This window comes from Papio anubis, chromosome 10, assembly GCF_008728515.1.
Source record: "Papio anubis isolate 15944 chromosome 10, Panubis1.0, whole genome shotgun sequence".
Lineage (NCBI taxonomy): Eukaryota > Metazoa > Chordata > Mammalia > Primates > Cercopithecidae > Papio > Papio anubis.
The window spans coordinates 122,047,894-122,059,871 of record NC_044985.1 but is presented as its reverse complement, the minus strand read 5'-3'; the positions used below and the strand labels follow the sequence as shown (position 1 = coordinate 122,059,871).

Sequence of the window (11,978 nt, the reverse complement as noted above, 5' to 3'; positions counted from 1 at the left end):
GGAGGGAGGAAGGAAGGAAGGAAGGAAGGAAGCAAGGAAGGGCAGACTTCAAATAAATAACCTAGTGATGCATCTTAAAGAAACGCAAGAGCAAACAAAAGCCAAAGTTAGTACAAGAAAGGAAACAATAAAGATCAGAACAGGAAGAAATGAAATTGAAATGAAGAAGACAATACAAAAGATAAATGAAATAAAAAGTCTGGGTGCAGTGGCTCACACCTATAATCCCAGCATTTTGGGAGACTGAGGCAGGCAGATCACTTGAGGTCAGGAGTTTGAGACCAGCCTGGCCAACATGGCAAAAAAAAATCTCATCTCTACTAAAAATACAAAAATTAGCTGGGCATGGTGGCGAGCACCTGTAATCCCGGTACTCAGGAGGCTGAGGCAAGAGAATCGCTTGAACCCGGGAGGCAGAGGTTACAGTAAGCTGAGATCACACCACTGTACTCTAGCCTGGGCAACAGAGTGAGACTCTGTCTCAAAAAAAAAAAAAAAAAAAAAGAAAAGAAAAGAAAATGAAAAACTTAAATTACATAAGAGCCCCAGGAAAATCCTGCCCTTTTCTTATCACGCCTCACTGAAGCTATGCTAAAATATACCAATTTGGACCCAGAATCTAGAGAAGGTCAAACTTTTTCCACTTCCAATTTATTTCCCAGATATCCAGAAAAAAATTACAAAAACTAGAGGAGGGTCCCCAGACATCTCGGTGGGACCTCCTAAATGCAGCCTTCTGTGTCTTTAACAAGAGACGAGGAACAAAAAATTCAAAAAGACAAGCATCTCCATTTAAAGTACCAGATGCTCACCTCTGCTGTCCAAAAGCCTCTCGATAACCCAAAATGAAACTCTGCCATCTTTCTAGGAGTCTATTTCCAATGTGGCAACCCTGGACACTGGGCAAAGGCTTGTCTTAACCCCCAGCCCCCCACCAAGCCATGCCCAACTTGTGGTCTTTGGGGACACTGGAAAATGGACTTCCCCCAATGGAGACACCTTCCCCATCTGGGTGTGGCTCATAATGAATCCCCGGGCCATCACAGGAGGAAATCTCTTCACTGCTGGTGCTGACAGCAGAGGACTGAAGGTACTCAGGATTCTTTGCCCCTATGTCTAGTGAGTCCACAGAATCCAGGGTAATTGGGATGTTATCTGGTAAGATTATTTCCTTTCTTTTGGATACTGGGGCAAGCCTATTGGTATTAACTATCAAGGCCCATTAGAACGTTCATCCATTTCTGTTGTTGGCATGAAGGGCATACAAGAAACCCCATACAAAAGCCCGCCTCTATACTGCTCATTTCAGGGAGTCACCCTCACTCACTCTTTCTTGGTCATTCCTCACTGTCCCACTCCTTTATCAGGAAGGGACATTCTATATAAACAGGGGGAATCATTCATTTATCAGCCCTACACCAAAGACACCCCTATTTATTATTATGTCAAGAACAGAAGCCCTCCTCAGACACTCCACATCAAACAGACTTAAATCTCAAATTTCTCAGCCATGTAAACCCCATCATATGGAATGCTAACTTCCCCATAATAGCTACCCACCATTCTCCAACCCAAATTTCACTGAAGAATCCTAAGCACTATATAGTGGTTCCAACATTGTCCCCTCAACCCTGAAGGATTGCGGGGACTCAAGCCCATCATCTCCTGATTTGGGGAGCCAGTATTTTAATCCCCACCCATTCCCCCCACAATACTCCTATTCTTCCAATTAAAAAAACTGGACGGCTCCTATAGACTGGTTCAGGATTTGTGACAAATTAACTCCGTTATTATTCCTGTTTGTCCTGTTGTCCCAAACCCCTACACCCTCCTACATGAATTCCTCTCAACACTAGCCACTCCTCTGTATTAGACCTCAAAGATGCCTTTCTTACTATCCCTGTACATCCCTTCTCTCAAAACCTTTTTGCTTTCACTTGGGCTGATCCTGACACAGGCTACTCCCAACAACTCACCTGGACTGTACTCCCCCATGGGTTTAGGGACAGCCCTCACTATTTTGGTTGGGCACTTCAATTAGACCTCTCCCGACCACCTCTACAACCCAGCATTTTGCTTCAATATGTGGATTTACTCCTTTGCACCCCCTCCCTAGAATATTGTATTCAACACACCACCAGGCTTTTACATTTTTTGGCTGAATGTGGACACTGGGTATCCAAAAGAAAGGTTCAAAAGTTTCATACCTAGGACTAATCATAACTCCAAATTCTGTCAGCATGAAAGCAACGTGTTCAACAAATCCCATTTCCTAAAACAAAAAGGGACTTACTTTCCTTCCTCAGATTAGAGGGATATTTCCAAATATGGATAGCAAATTTTGCCATTGTCACTAAATCCCTTTATGAACACACAAAAGAATATCTTGACCAACTCCTCACTCCCACCCCAGATCTTTATCATGCTTTCTCTCACCTAAAATGTGTGTTATTACAGGCCCCTGTTTTAGGCCTTCCAAACCCCCTAAGACCTTTTAATCTATATTTACACAGTTCTCATAATCAGGTCCTTGGACTATTAGCCCAACCCATGGCAAACTCCCTCCAACCAGTGGTATATTTTTCAAAACAACTAGACTCCATTTATAAAATCTGGCCCCCTTGCTTAAACATTTTGGCCACAACAGCATCAATAATTATCTCTGAGGCACAAAATCTCATGTTTTATGAACCTCTTCAGGTATTTTCTTCTCACAGTCTACAAGATATGCTCAGCCATAAGGTGCTCACCTCCAGCTCATCCTCTCGCATGCAAGCCCTATTTTCAACTCTCCTTCAACCCTCTAACTCTCTTCATAGATGCTCCTGACTAACCCCGCCACTCTTTACTTTCAACACCGATTTTAGACCCCAATCAACAGTCACGCTCTGATCTAACTGAAAGTTCTCTATGTATCACCGCCTCACTCACATGAAAGGAGCCCCAGATTGGTTTATAGATGGGAGCACATCAAAAAACTCCAAGCAGAATATGCCATCATTGAAAGGATATCATGATGATATCCACTCTCTCCCACCTAGAAAGCCGTAGAGGCTGCCCCCTTGCCTTTGGGCACATCCTCCCAACAAGCAGAATTAGTTGCCCTAATAAGAGCACTAACTCTAGCAAAAAACACACAAGTGAATATATACACCACTTCTAAATATGCCTGTAACATTGTCCAGCAGGATCATGGCCATCTCACAGACAATTACCCAAAAATATCTACAGACAGCGTTACTCCTACAATCAATCTGAAACCAAAGAACTCTCTGCTCGCTCCCCCAGCAGGAAGTAGCCAGAAAAAAACGTGCTGCCCCTAGTCCTTTTCATAACTGTAGAGACTGGATTGACAGAACAGGAGCATCGCCATCTTGGACAAACACCACCATTCTAAGTTCCCCTTGATTAAAAAACCACCTAAATCCCACCCCAAAACATCAGCCTAATGGCTAATGTCAGCATAATCGGAAGCATTCCAACCCTAAGATAAACCCCTCTTCAACAAGAAACATGTTAACCCTGAAATAGCCTCCCCTCCAACCAGAGACATTCCAACCCTGCAATAAACTTTCCCCCACTTCCAAAACCCTTAAGTATCCTTATTCTGTAAGAGAGAACGCTTAGTCTGTAAGAGAGTGTGCTCCCGATCAAAATTGGCCAGAATCCCCTCTCAGGTTTATTCTCTGAAATAAACCTGTCTTTGACTGTTGAGCCGCTTTTTGTATTCCTTTCCTCTTTAACTCTTACAAGCATTGTTACTTGAGTGTTTCTGCTGTAATGGAGGAGGCAGCATGAAGATCTCAAAGAGTTGCTAGTAAGAAGCCATGTAGATGAGAGGCATGAAGCCTTGTTGGGCTCCCTCCATGTCCTACAGCCAGAGAGCGCCAGAAGCACATCTGACCTGGAATGAATTGGGCTGAACTCTTTGCATAGAGGGAGACCACATAACCTGGGGAACTTGGGTAAAGGGTATTGGAACGGACGCGTAAGATTTGGGTTTGTGTTAGTTGATTTGCGGAAACATTTATGGAAACGGGGCTTTGCTCTGGACTGGATGTCAGGAAGAGGAGGATTCCATGATTGGATATCTTGATGAAGCTTATCTAGATGGCAGGAGGACTAGACAAAGGCTAAACATGTAATGGTAAAGAAGCAGCAATCACTCTCTGGCCGAGACAAGCGAAGTTTGGTCACTTTTGCGGCTTGGACAGTGTTCCTGTTTTCTCTATGTTCAGATTTCATTACACAGTGGTCTGTTTTTTTGGTCTTGATCTGTATTATGGCCTGATGTTGGTGTTTTATGAAATTGTCCATATTCAAAGAGAACACTCAGGACTAGCTGTTTGTGCCAGACCAACCCCAAGTCCTGGCTGCAGAACCAGGCCAGGTCCCCGATGTCAGTGGCCGCCTTTCTCTTTATAGCCATAGAGGGGGACACCATCAAGGAGGAGTCCCTCTTCTCTGCTCCCCACAGAGACCAGTGGGTGCAGACAGGTCAGGGAATGCCTCCTTTCCCTCCAGCATCTTTTGGGGTTTCCGTCCTGACGCCCAGGGCCACTCCATCCAAGCCTCGGTTTTTCAGCCTCTAAAACAGCCCAGGAACCAGGCACGCCGTGGTGAAAGGACGAGCCGAAGAGATGGCAAGAGCTCCAGAAAGCCTTCCCAGGCATCAGGGGCTGCCCTTGGATTGACAGGACAGGCCTTCTTGGACAGGAACTCAACGAAACTTGACAGAAATCGGACACCCCGGCCAAGGAAAAAGCACGACGGGCCCGGGATTCGCCAAGGCGGGAAACACCGCAGGGCCCAGGCGGCACCGCCTGCCAGGCTCGCAGTCCGGGCGGGAGGGGTCTAGGCGCATGCGGACTGCCCCGCCCCTCCCTTCGCCCCGCCGCTCCAGCCGCCCCGCCCCGCCGGCGCGCAGCCCTCTGGGGCGGCCGGGCCACGCCGCGCGCGGATTGGTGGCGTCCGGGGCTCTCCCTGCAGGTGACTGACGGGGCCGGCAGCCCCTGCGTGTCGCCCGCCCGCCGCCGCCGCCGCCGCCCGCCCGGGGTGTGGAGCCCCGCCGCTACTCGCGGGCTGAGCGTCTGCCGCTGCTGCCGTCGCCGCCCAGCCTCCGCCATGGACCTGTTTGGGGACCTGCCGGAGCCCGAGCGCTCGCCGCGCCCGGCTGCCGGTAAGCGGCGTTGCCGCCGGGCAGGCCAGGGAAGGGAGGGCGGGCGGGATGGCGGCGGCCTGAGGCCTGGGGCGGCTGAGGCGGTGCCCGCGCTGGGAGGCGGCGGGCGGCGCGGGCAGCACGGGACCTGCTCCTGCCTGGCCCGGCCCTGTCCGGCCCACTGGCCGCCCCGCGAGAGGCCCAGTTGCTCGCGGAGCTCGGGGAGGCCGCTCCGCCATTTTCGCTACGCAGGAAGGAAAGGGCAGCGCCGCCCCGGCCACAGCCCCTCTGCGTGGCGGTGGAAGGCCCTGGCGCGGCCGCGTGGGCCGACCCGAGGGACCAGCTCTGAACGCCCGGCGGCCCTGCGGACCCCCGTGCCACACGATTCCACCCGTGGCCCGGGGTGCCCTGCGCGCCGCCAGCCCCCGGCTTCCGGGCCGCGCTTCATCTGCGGGCTGTGGAACGGCAGCGTTCAGGGCCGGTGCAAGTTCAGGGGCTTGGCGTTTTTTTGCACAGGAGATTGAATTAATCACCATCTTAATCCTTCGCGTTTTTGAAGCCTGGAAGACAGGATGCGTCCTCCGCCATCCTATGATTTTGTGATAATTAACAGTAGTTTTTTTTTTTTTTCCTGTACCACGGGAAGTTCCCCCTCTCCCTAAAGTTAAGGGGTCCGCTCATCTGCTGAGCCCTGGCCCCTGCCAGTGGGAGGCCCTGTGGGCTGTGGTTTGAGCTCAGCATCCTAGCAGCGTGAAACGGCCCGGGTTAATCCCTGCGTCCCGTGGGTTACAGTCTCCGGGTTTCATTTGTCAAAACGCGTGAATATTTCCTATGCAAGAGTTCCAGCTTGATGTTGTAGTTTAGGGCCTTATTACCAAACTTAACTTGGGGGCAGAAAACCTGGAAAACTTAAGACATTCAGATTTCCAGGCCCACCTCAGCCCCAATAAATCCGAATCCCTGAGAATGGGGTTTCCGAATCTGTTACTGAATCCCCAGGCCAACCCAGCGGAGGCTGGAGACCAGTGGTTTGGGAACTGCTGTTGTAGGGCAGACGGAGGTGAGTAAAGCCCAGCCTTCGCTTTCTAAGAGCTGCTTTCTGAAGGGTGCTAATTACGGTAATTAAAACTGGCAAAAGTTAATGACTGTGGGAAATGCTGAGGACTCTTGAGGAGGGATTGTCGCGCACCGAGAGACTGGGGAAGGAGGCAGTGTTTGAATTAAGCTTCTAAGGATGAGCAGCCTTGTGATTTGCGGTAATTCTGGGCAAGAAAACATTTTATTTTATTTTATTTTTTGAGACGGAGTCTCGCTCTTGTCCAGGCTGGAGTGCAACGGCGAGATCTCAGCTCACTGCAACCTCCAGGTTCAGACAATTCTCCTGCCTCGGCCTCCCTCGTAGCTGATATTATAGGCTCCGATCACCACACCTGGCTAAATTTTGTATTTTTAGTAGAGACGGGGTTTCACTATGTTGGGTAGGCTGGTTGAACTCCTGACCTCAGGTGATCCGCGCGCCTCGGCACTTACAGGTGTGAGCCAACGCACCCTGCCCCCACTGACCATTCTGATGGTACAGAGCATCTCAGTAACTGATCCTGGAGTCTTTGAACTTGACTCAGCCATTCATTTTCAAAATAACCACGGTTCTAGCTGTGGGTAAAAATTGACATTGTGTAGCAGTCTTTTTTCTCTGTTGGTGGAGTATAATTTCTATCAATATATTTGGAGCAGTGTTTGGATTCACCGGTGTGCCTGTAAACCTATGAGTTTTAAAGTCTCCCTTGCCTTTTACCTGCAATTAGGTTCTGCTCGGGGGTAGGCTCCCTTTACTGACAAAAAACCTGGCAACTCAAAATCTCTTAAGGTGGCACGTTAGCAGCCTTTTGCCAGATACAGTGGGAAAGGTACGTCCTGTAGCCGTTTTTTCCAAACTCAGTTTCCAACCTCGACTGAGCTGAAAGGGTGGCAGAGGGGTTGCATGGTGTTTAAACTGCCGACCCCCCGAAAATGGATTGATTAACTGCTCCCCATCTGCCAGGAGGACCCTGACAATTGTCAACAGGTCCTGCTTGGCTGAGTGTATTTTTTTAAAATAGCTTTAAAACGAAGAAGATCTCAGAATTTGTAGATGATTGGAAGCTGAGAGGGATTAAATACTAAAATGAGTAACAATTGGGATCCACAGTTATCATTGCAGGCAGTTAGCTACAAACAACAAGATGAGATTTGACAGGTTAAAATCGTTTGTACAGGAACAGAATCTGGTTTCACATATTTGTGAAAATACTGTGATTTTTAAAAAATACCATACTTTGAATAAATCATATTGATTGCTAAAGTGAATGGAGTAATGAGCGTACACTGTGCATCATGACCCTCACACATGATATGTGGGTACCACATAATGCAGTGAACAATAAAAGACCTAGTTATTTTCACAGAGCGCAATAACAGGAAATGTAACCAGACTATTTGGTTTAGAATCCAACTCTTCACGTACTAACTCTTGCCTTCTGTGGCTATGCCTACATCTGTAAAAAGAGGTGACACTTCCCACTGTTACTGTACAAATCAGTACAGTATGTATGGTGCTGCACATGGTGTGGGGTAGAATGTATCATGTTTTATAGATGTTAGCCAGGGTTGTTATTTTTGAGACAGCCTCATTTTGTCGCCCAGGCTGGAGTGCAGTGACACAAACACAGCTCACTGCAGTCTCGACCTCCCCGGGCACAGGTGATTCTTCCACCTCAGCCTCCTGGGTAGCTGGGACTACAGGTGTGCACCACCACAGCCAGCTAATTTGTGTATGTTTTGTAGAGATGAGGCTTTGCCACGTTGCCCAGGATGCTCTCGAACTCCTGGGGCTCAAGTGTTTTGCCCACCTTGGCCCTCCCAGAGTTCTGGGATTACAGGTGTAAGCCACTGTGCCTGGCTGAGCCATTAACAGGTGTTTAAAAGTGGAAAAATACAGTCTTAAATGAATTATGGGAAAGCACTAAGTGTCCAAAGGGTGAATACTACACTGCTTATATCACATCAAATGCATTAATATTTTGTTTAGATCTTTTTATTTTTGTTTTAAACATTGCAGCTAATGTTTCCACCCCAAACCTCTTAAATTTTTATAATCTGGAAAGATACATAGAATGCACTAAACATTTCAGGTATTTTGCTAAATTAGTAGTTTTATCAAGCCCTTAAAAGTTTTAATTGCTGAGTGAATCAAGTTTTTTAAAGGAGATATATATACATTTTACCTGAAAAAAAGAAGTGTTTGTTCATATCAGGCAGAAATGGAACTTTTCTATGTCATACCCATGAAAGTGCCAACTTGATGTCTTTAGGATTGGCAGCTTGTATTTGACAATCCGTATATGTCAGTTACAGATGTCGTGGTTTAAAATTGCTTTGCCAGTGACTTGGTTTCACTTTTATAGGGTGGTTCTTTTACTTGTTTGGTTGCTACACCAGTACATTAAAAAATGATGGTCAGTTGTTGAGGATGAAGTAAAATATTTGCTTGCCACACCATCTTAAAAATACTTTTTAAAAAATTGGAGGCTGGGCTCGATGGCTCATACTTGTAATCCCAGCGCTTTGGGGGGTCAAGGCATGAGGATGGCTTGAGGCCAGGAATTTGAGAAGAGCCTGGCACAACATCGTGAGACCCCTGTCTCTACAATTAAAAAAAAAATGAATATTTGAACATAAAATAAAGGTTAAGGTATTATAGGAAAACAGATTAATTGTAAAACTACAGGGTTGAACAAGAAAAAAGTCATAAAATAAAGTGAATTTGACTATGTAAAAATTTAAAATTTCTGCAGGACAAATGATACTATAAAGGCAAAAGACAGAGAAAATATTTACAATATACTTACTAAAGGTATGAGAAAGGCTCACAAAATTAATAGGAAAAAATAAAACCCACTAGAAAAATGGTCAAAGGATGTATTCTACCGGTCCAGAGGTAAGGGATACAAATGACCCATCAACAGAAAGTTGCTGAGGAACTAGTTACCTTTTCACCTATCAGATGAGCAACAATTGGTAACATTGGTGAATGTGTAGAGAAATAGACATTCTCATAAAGTGTTTTGGGAGTGAAAATTACAACTTTTTGGGGAACAAATTTTGGCTTCTATGAGATTTAAACTAATATTCTTTGACGAGCAGTCTAGCATATTAAGCAGGAATACATGTATCAGGTTGTTGATTGTGGCGTCACTTGTCATATGAAGAACTGGGAAAAGCTTGAACCCATCAGTAGGATCTGGTCGAAGGAGTGGAGATGCTTCGCATATGTTGCTGTTGGAGAGAATGAATTAGACTCGAGTGTGTTGGCCTGGAGCATGCCTTGATGGGTTGTGTGAACAATATATCTGGAGTATTGTGTAGAGTATGACTCTGTCTTCTGCAAATTAAAATGCATGTATCCATGTACATGAGCGTTAAGGAAAGTGGAAAGGACATACTAAACTCATACTGTGGTTGAGGAGTGCGGTGGAACCCGTCCCCTTTTTCTGATAATACCTGTGTGGCGTTTGGAAAACACCTGGATTTATTTTATAGTTGAAAAGAAAATTGAGGTATAAAAAACAGTTCCAGCAAAATATTTTAACATCCTTATTTAACTTTATTGGATATAGCAACCTTTAACCTGAATATGACCAACCCAAGGGTATTTTTCTCAGCATAGTATATAACTTCCAGTAGACTTAGCTCCAGAATGTAGATAACTGGGGTGGGGGTGGGGGGGTAGTTCTAGGTGAGATTAACTATGATTAATAAACATTTTTAGTCTTGTCTTCTCACTAGGGTTCTAGTATTTTTAAGATTGGGGGAGGGGCCTCTTCCAAATTTTTAGGTCAGGGTCACACTTTGTCCAATGATTGCAAGCTCCCAGTGCTTTGAATTTCAGTTTATTCAAAATAGAATGTAAGGGCCTGGAGCAGTGGGTCACACCTGTAATCCCAGCACTTTGGGATGGTGAGGCAGGAAGATTGCTTGAGTACAGAAATTCGTGACCAACCTGGGCAACATAGTGAGACCCTGTCTCTACAAAAAATTAAAAAATTAGCTGGGCATGGTGGTGTATGCCTGTAGTTACAGCTACTCGGGAGTCTGACAAGGGAGGATTGCTTGAGCCAAGAAGGGTGAGGCTGCAGTGAGCTGTGATCACACCACTGCACTCCAGCCTAGCTCACAGAGCAAGACTCTTGTCTCAATCAAAAAAAAAAAAAAAAAACAGCCAGGGGCGGTTGGTTAATTGTTTACTTCCTTATCTATGAACTACCGATATTTTTTTTTTTTTTTTTTAAGAATCCGTGTATAAACTTCTAAGATCCTTTTGATGATGCAAAAGATATTTCCAGAGATTTTATACAATCTCAGGATTATCATACGATTGTTGTAAGGGTAAAATGAGTTGATGTTTGTGAAGTTTCTGGAAGGGTGCCCATGTATGGAGGCAGCATAGTACCTCACTAAGAGCATGGACTGCATGGCTTTGAATCCCCTCTCCACTCCTTACTGGCTCTGTAATCTTGGATGGGTAATTGACCTCAGTGCCTAAGTTTTTAAATCAGTAAATAATAATAGTACCTATCTCATAAGAATTAAATGAGTTAAGATGTATAGAGTTCTTAGAATAGTGCCTGACAGGCAGGCAGTATTATCATTTTTAGAAGCCATTCCCAGTTGTGGCCAGCAAAATGTAAGATGGTCTCATTGTGTTTAATTGAAATACTTCTCATAGTATTCCAGAGTGAGAAAGAAGGTGATAGGCAGTTCTCTGGGGATGGGGCTCAGTTTGGGGCACCATCTGATTGAATTGTAGCCAAAGGAGAGGGGGCCAGGCTAGTATTAATACTAAGCTGGAAGTTGCATTGTGAGGAATGCTTGCAAGAACTGAAAATGTATTTATTACCTGGGTAAAAGAAGACTTCCCCCATTGTACAGTGACAATGGAAAGACCTGATTTAGACGGGCAAGTTAATTCAAAAATTAAAATATGATCTGGTACAAGTGGAAGGGTTGTTTGCTCTTCAGGTTGGACTGTTACCTGTAAATGTCCCCTCCCTTGTCCTAAGACATCTGGCTCTGTGACCCCACTGAATGCAGCGTGATTGCTGGATCATCTCATGTGGTTTTGAGTCTGTCTGGAGAACGGGCGTTTTGATTGTTAGGTCCAGTGTCGTTTGGGCAAAAGTGACCTACTTCGAGATATTAGGAATTCTTGTAAGAGGATTAATACATTGAGTAATGGTTATCCTAAATACTTTTTTTGTGGGGTGGGGACAGAGTCTGGTTTTGTCCTCCAGGCTAGAGTGCAGTGGTACTATCTCAGCTCATGGCAACCTCCGCCTCCCAGGTTCAAGCTATTTTCCTGCTTCAGCCTCCCAAGTAACTGGGGCTACAGGCACCTGCCACCACGCCTAGCTAATTTTTGTTTTTCTGGGAGAGACAGGGTTTCGCCATGTTGGTCAGTCTCATCTCGAACTCCTGACCTCAGTCCTGACCTTGGCCTCCCAAAGTGCTGGAATTATAGGTGTGAGCCACCACGCCTGGCCATACTAAGTACTTTTTAATGGCTTTCTTCTGCTTCTTGTATACTTGTAGAGTCTTTATGCCACTTGTAAGAAAAGTGAAAGTATTTGCAATTCCTTAATTTGTTTAGGGTCATCCTGAGAGATGAGAATACATTTTCCCGTTTGTATTAGGGATATAAAGCAAAATAGTTATTTTTTGTTAACTCAGGAATTTCTTGTGTATTTTAGGTACTTCTGACCCAAAGACCCTGGGAGAAATTTCA

General features: G+C 45.7%; 1 protein-coding gene across 4 annotated transcripts in view; it reads left to right on the top strand.

Annotated features, from left to right (window-relative positions):
- The first annotated feature begins 4,939 nt into the window (after window positions 1-4,939).
- ILKAP (ILK associated serine/threonine phosphatase) overlaps window positions 4,940-11,978 on the top strand; it is a 33,939-nt gene continuing 26,900 nt past the window's right edge. For 2 of the 4 annotated variants that reach the window (XM_021924207.2, XM_021924206.2), the window contains exon 1: window positions 4,969-5,179. In XM_021924207.2, coding sequence (XP_021779899.1) covers window positions 5,125-5,179 — 55 coding nt within the window. In that variant the 5' untranslated portion in view covers window positions 4,969-5,124. Of the gene's footprint in view, window positions 5,180-11,978 lie in introns of all 4 variants that reach the window. The other 2 variants (XM_003908150.4, XM_009183461.4) reach the window with 2 other exon arrangements.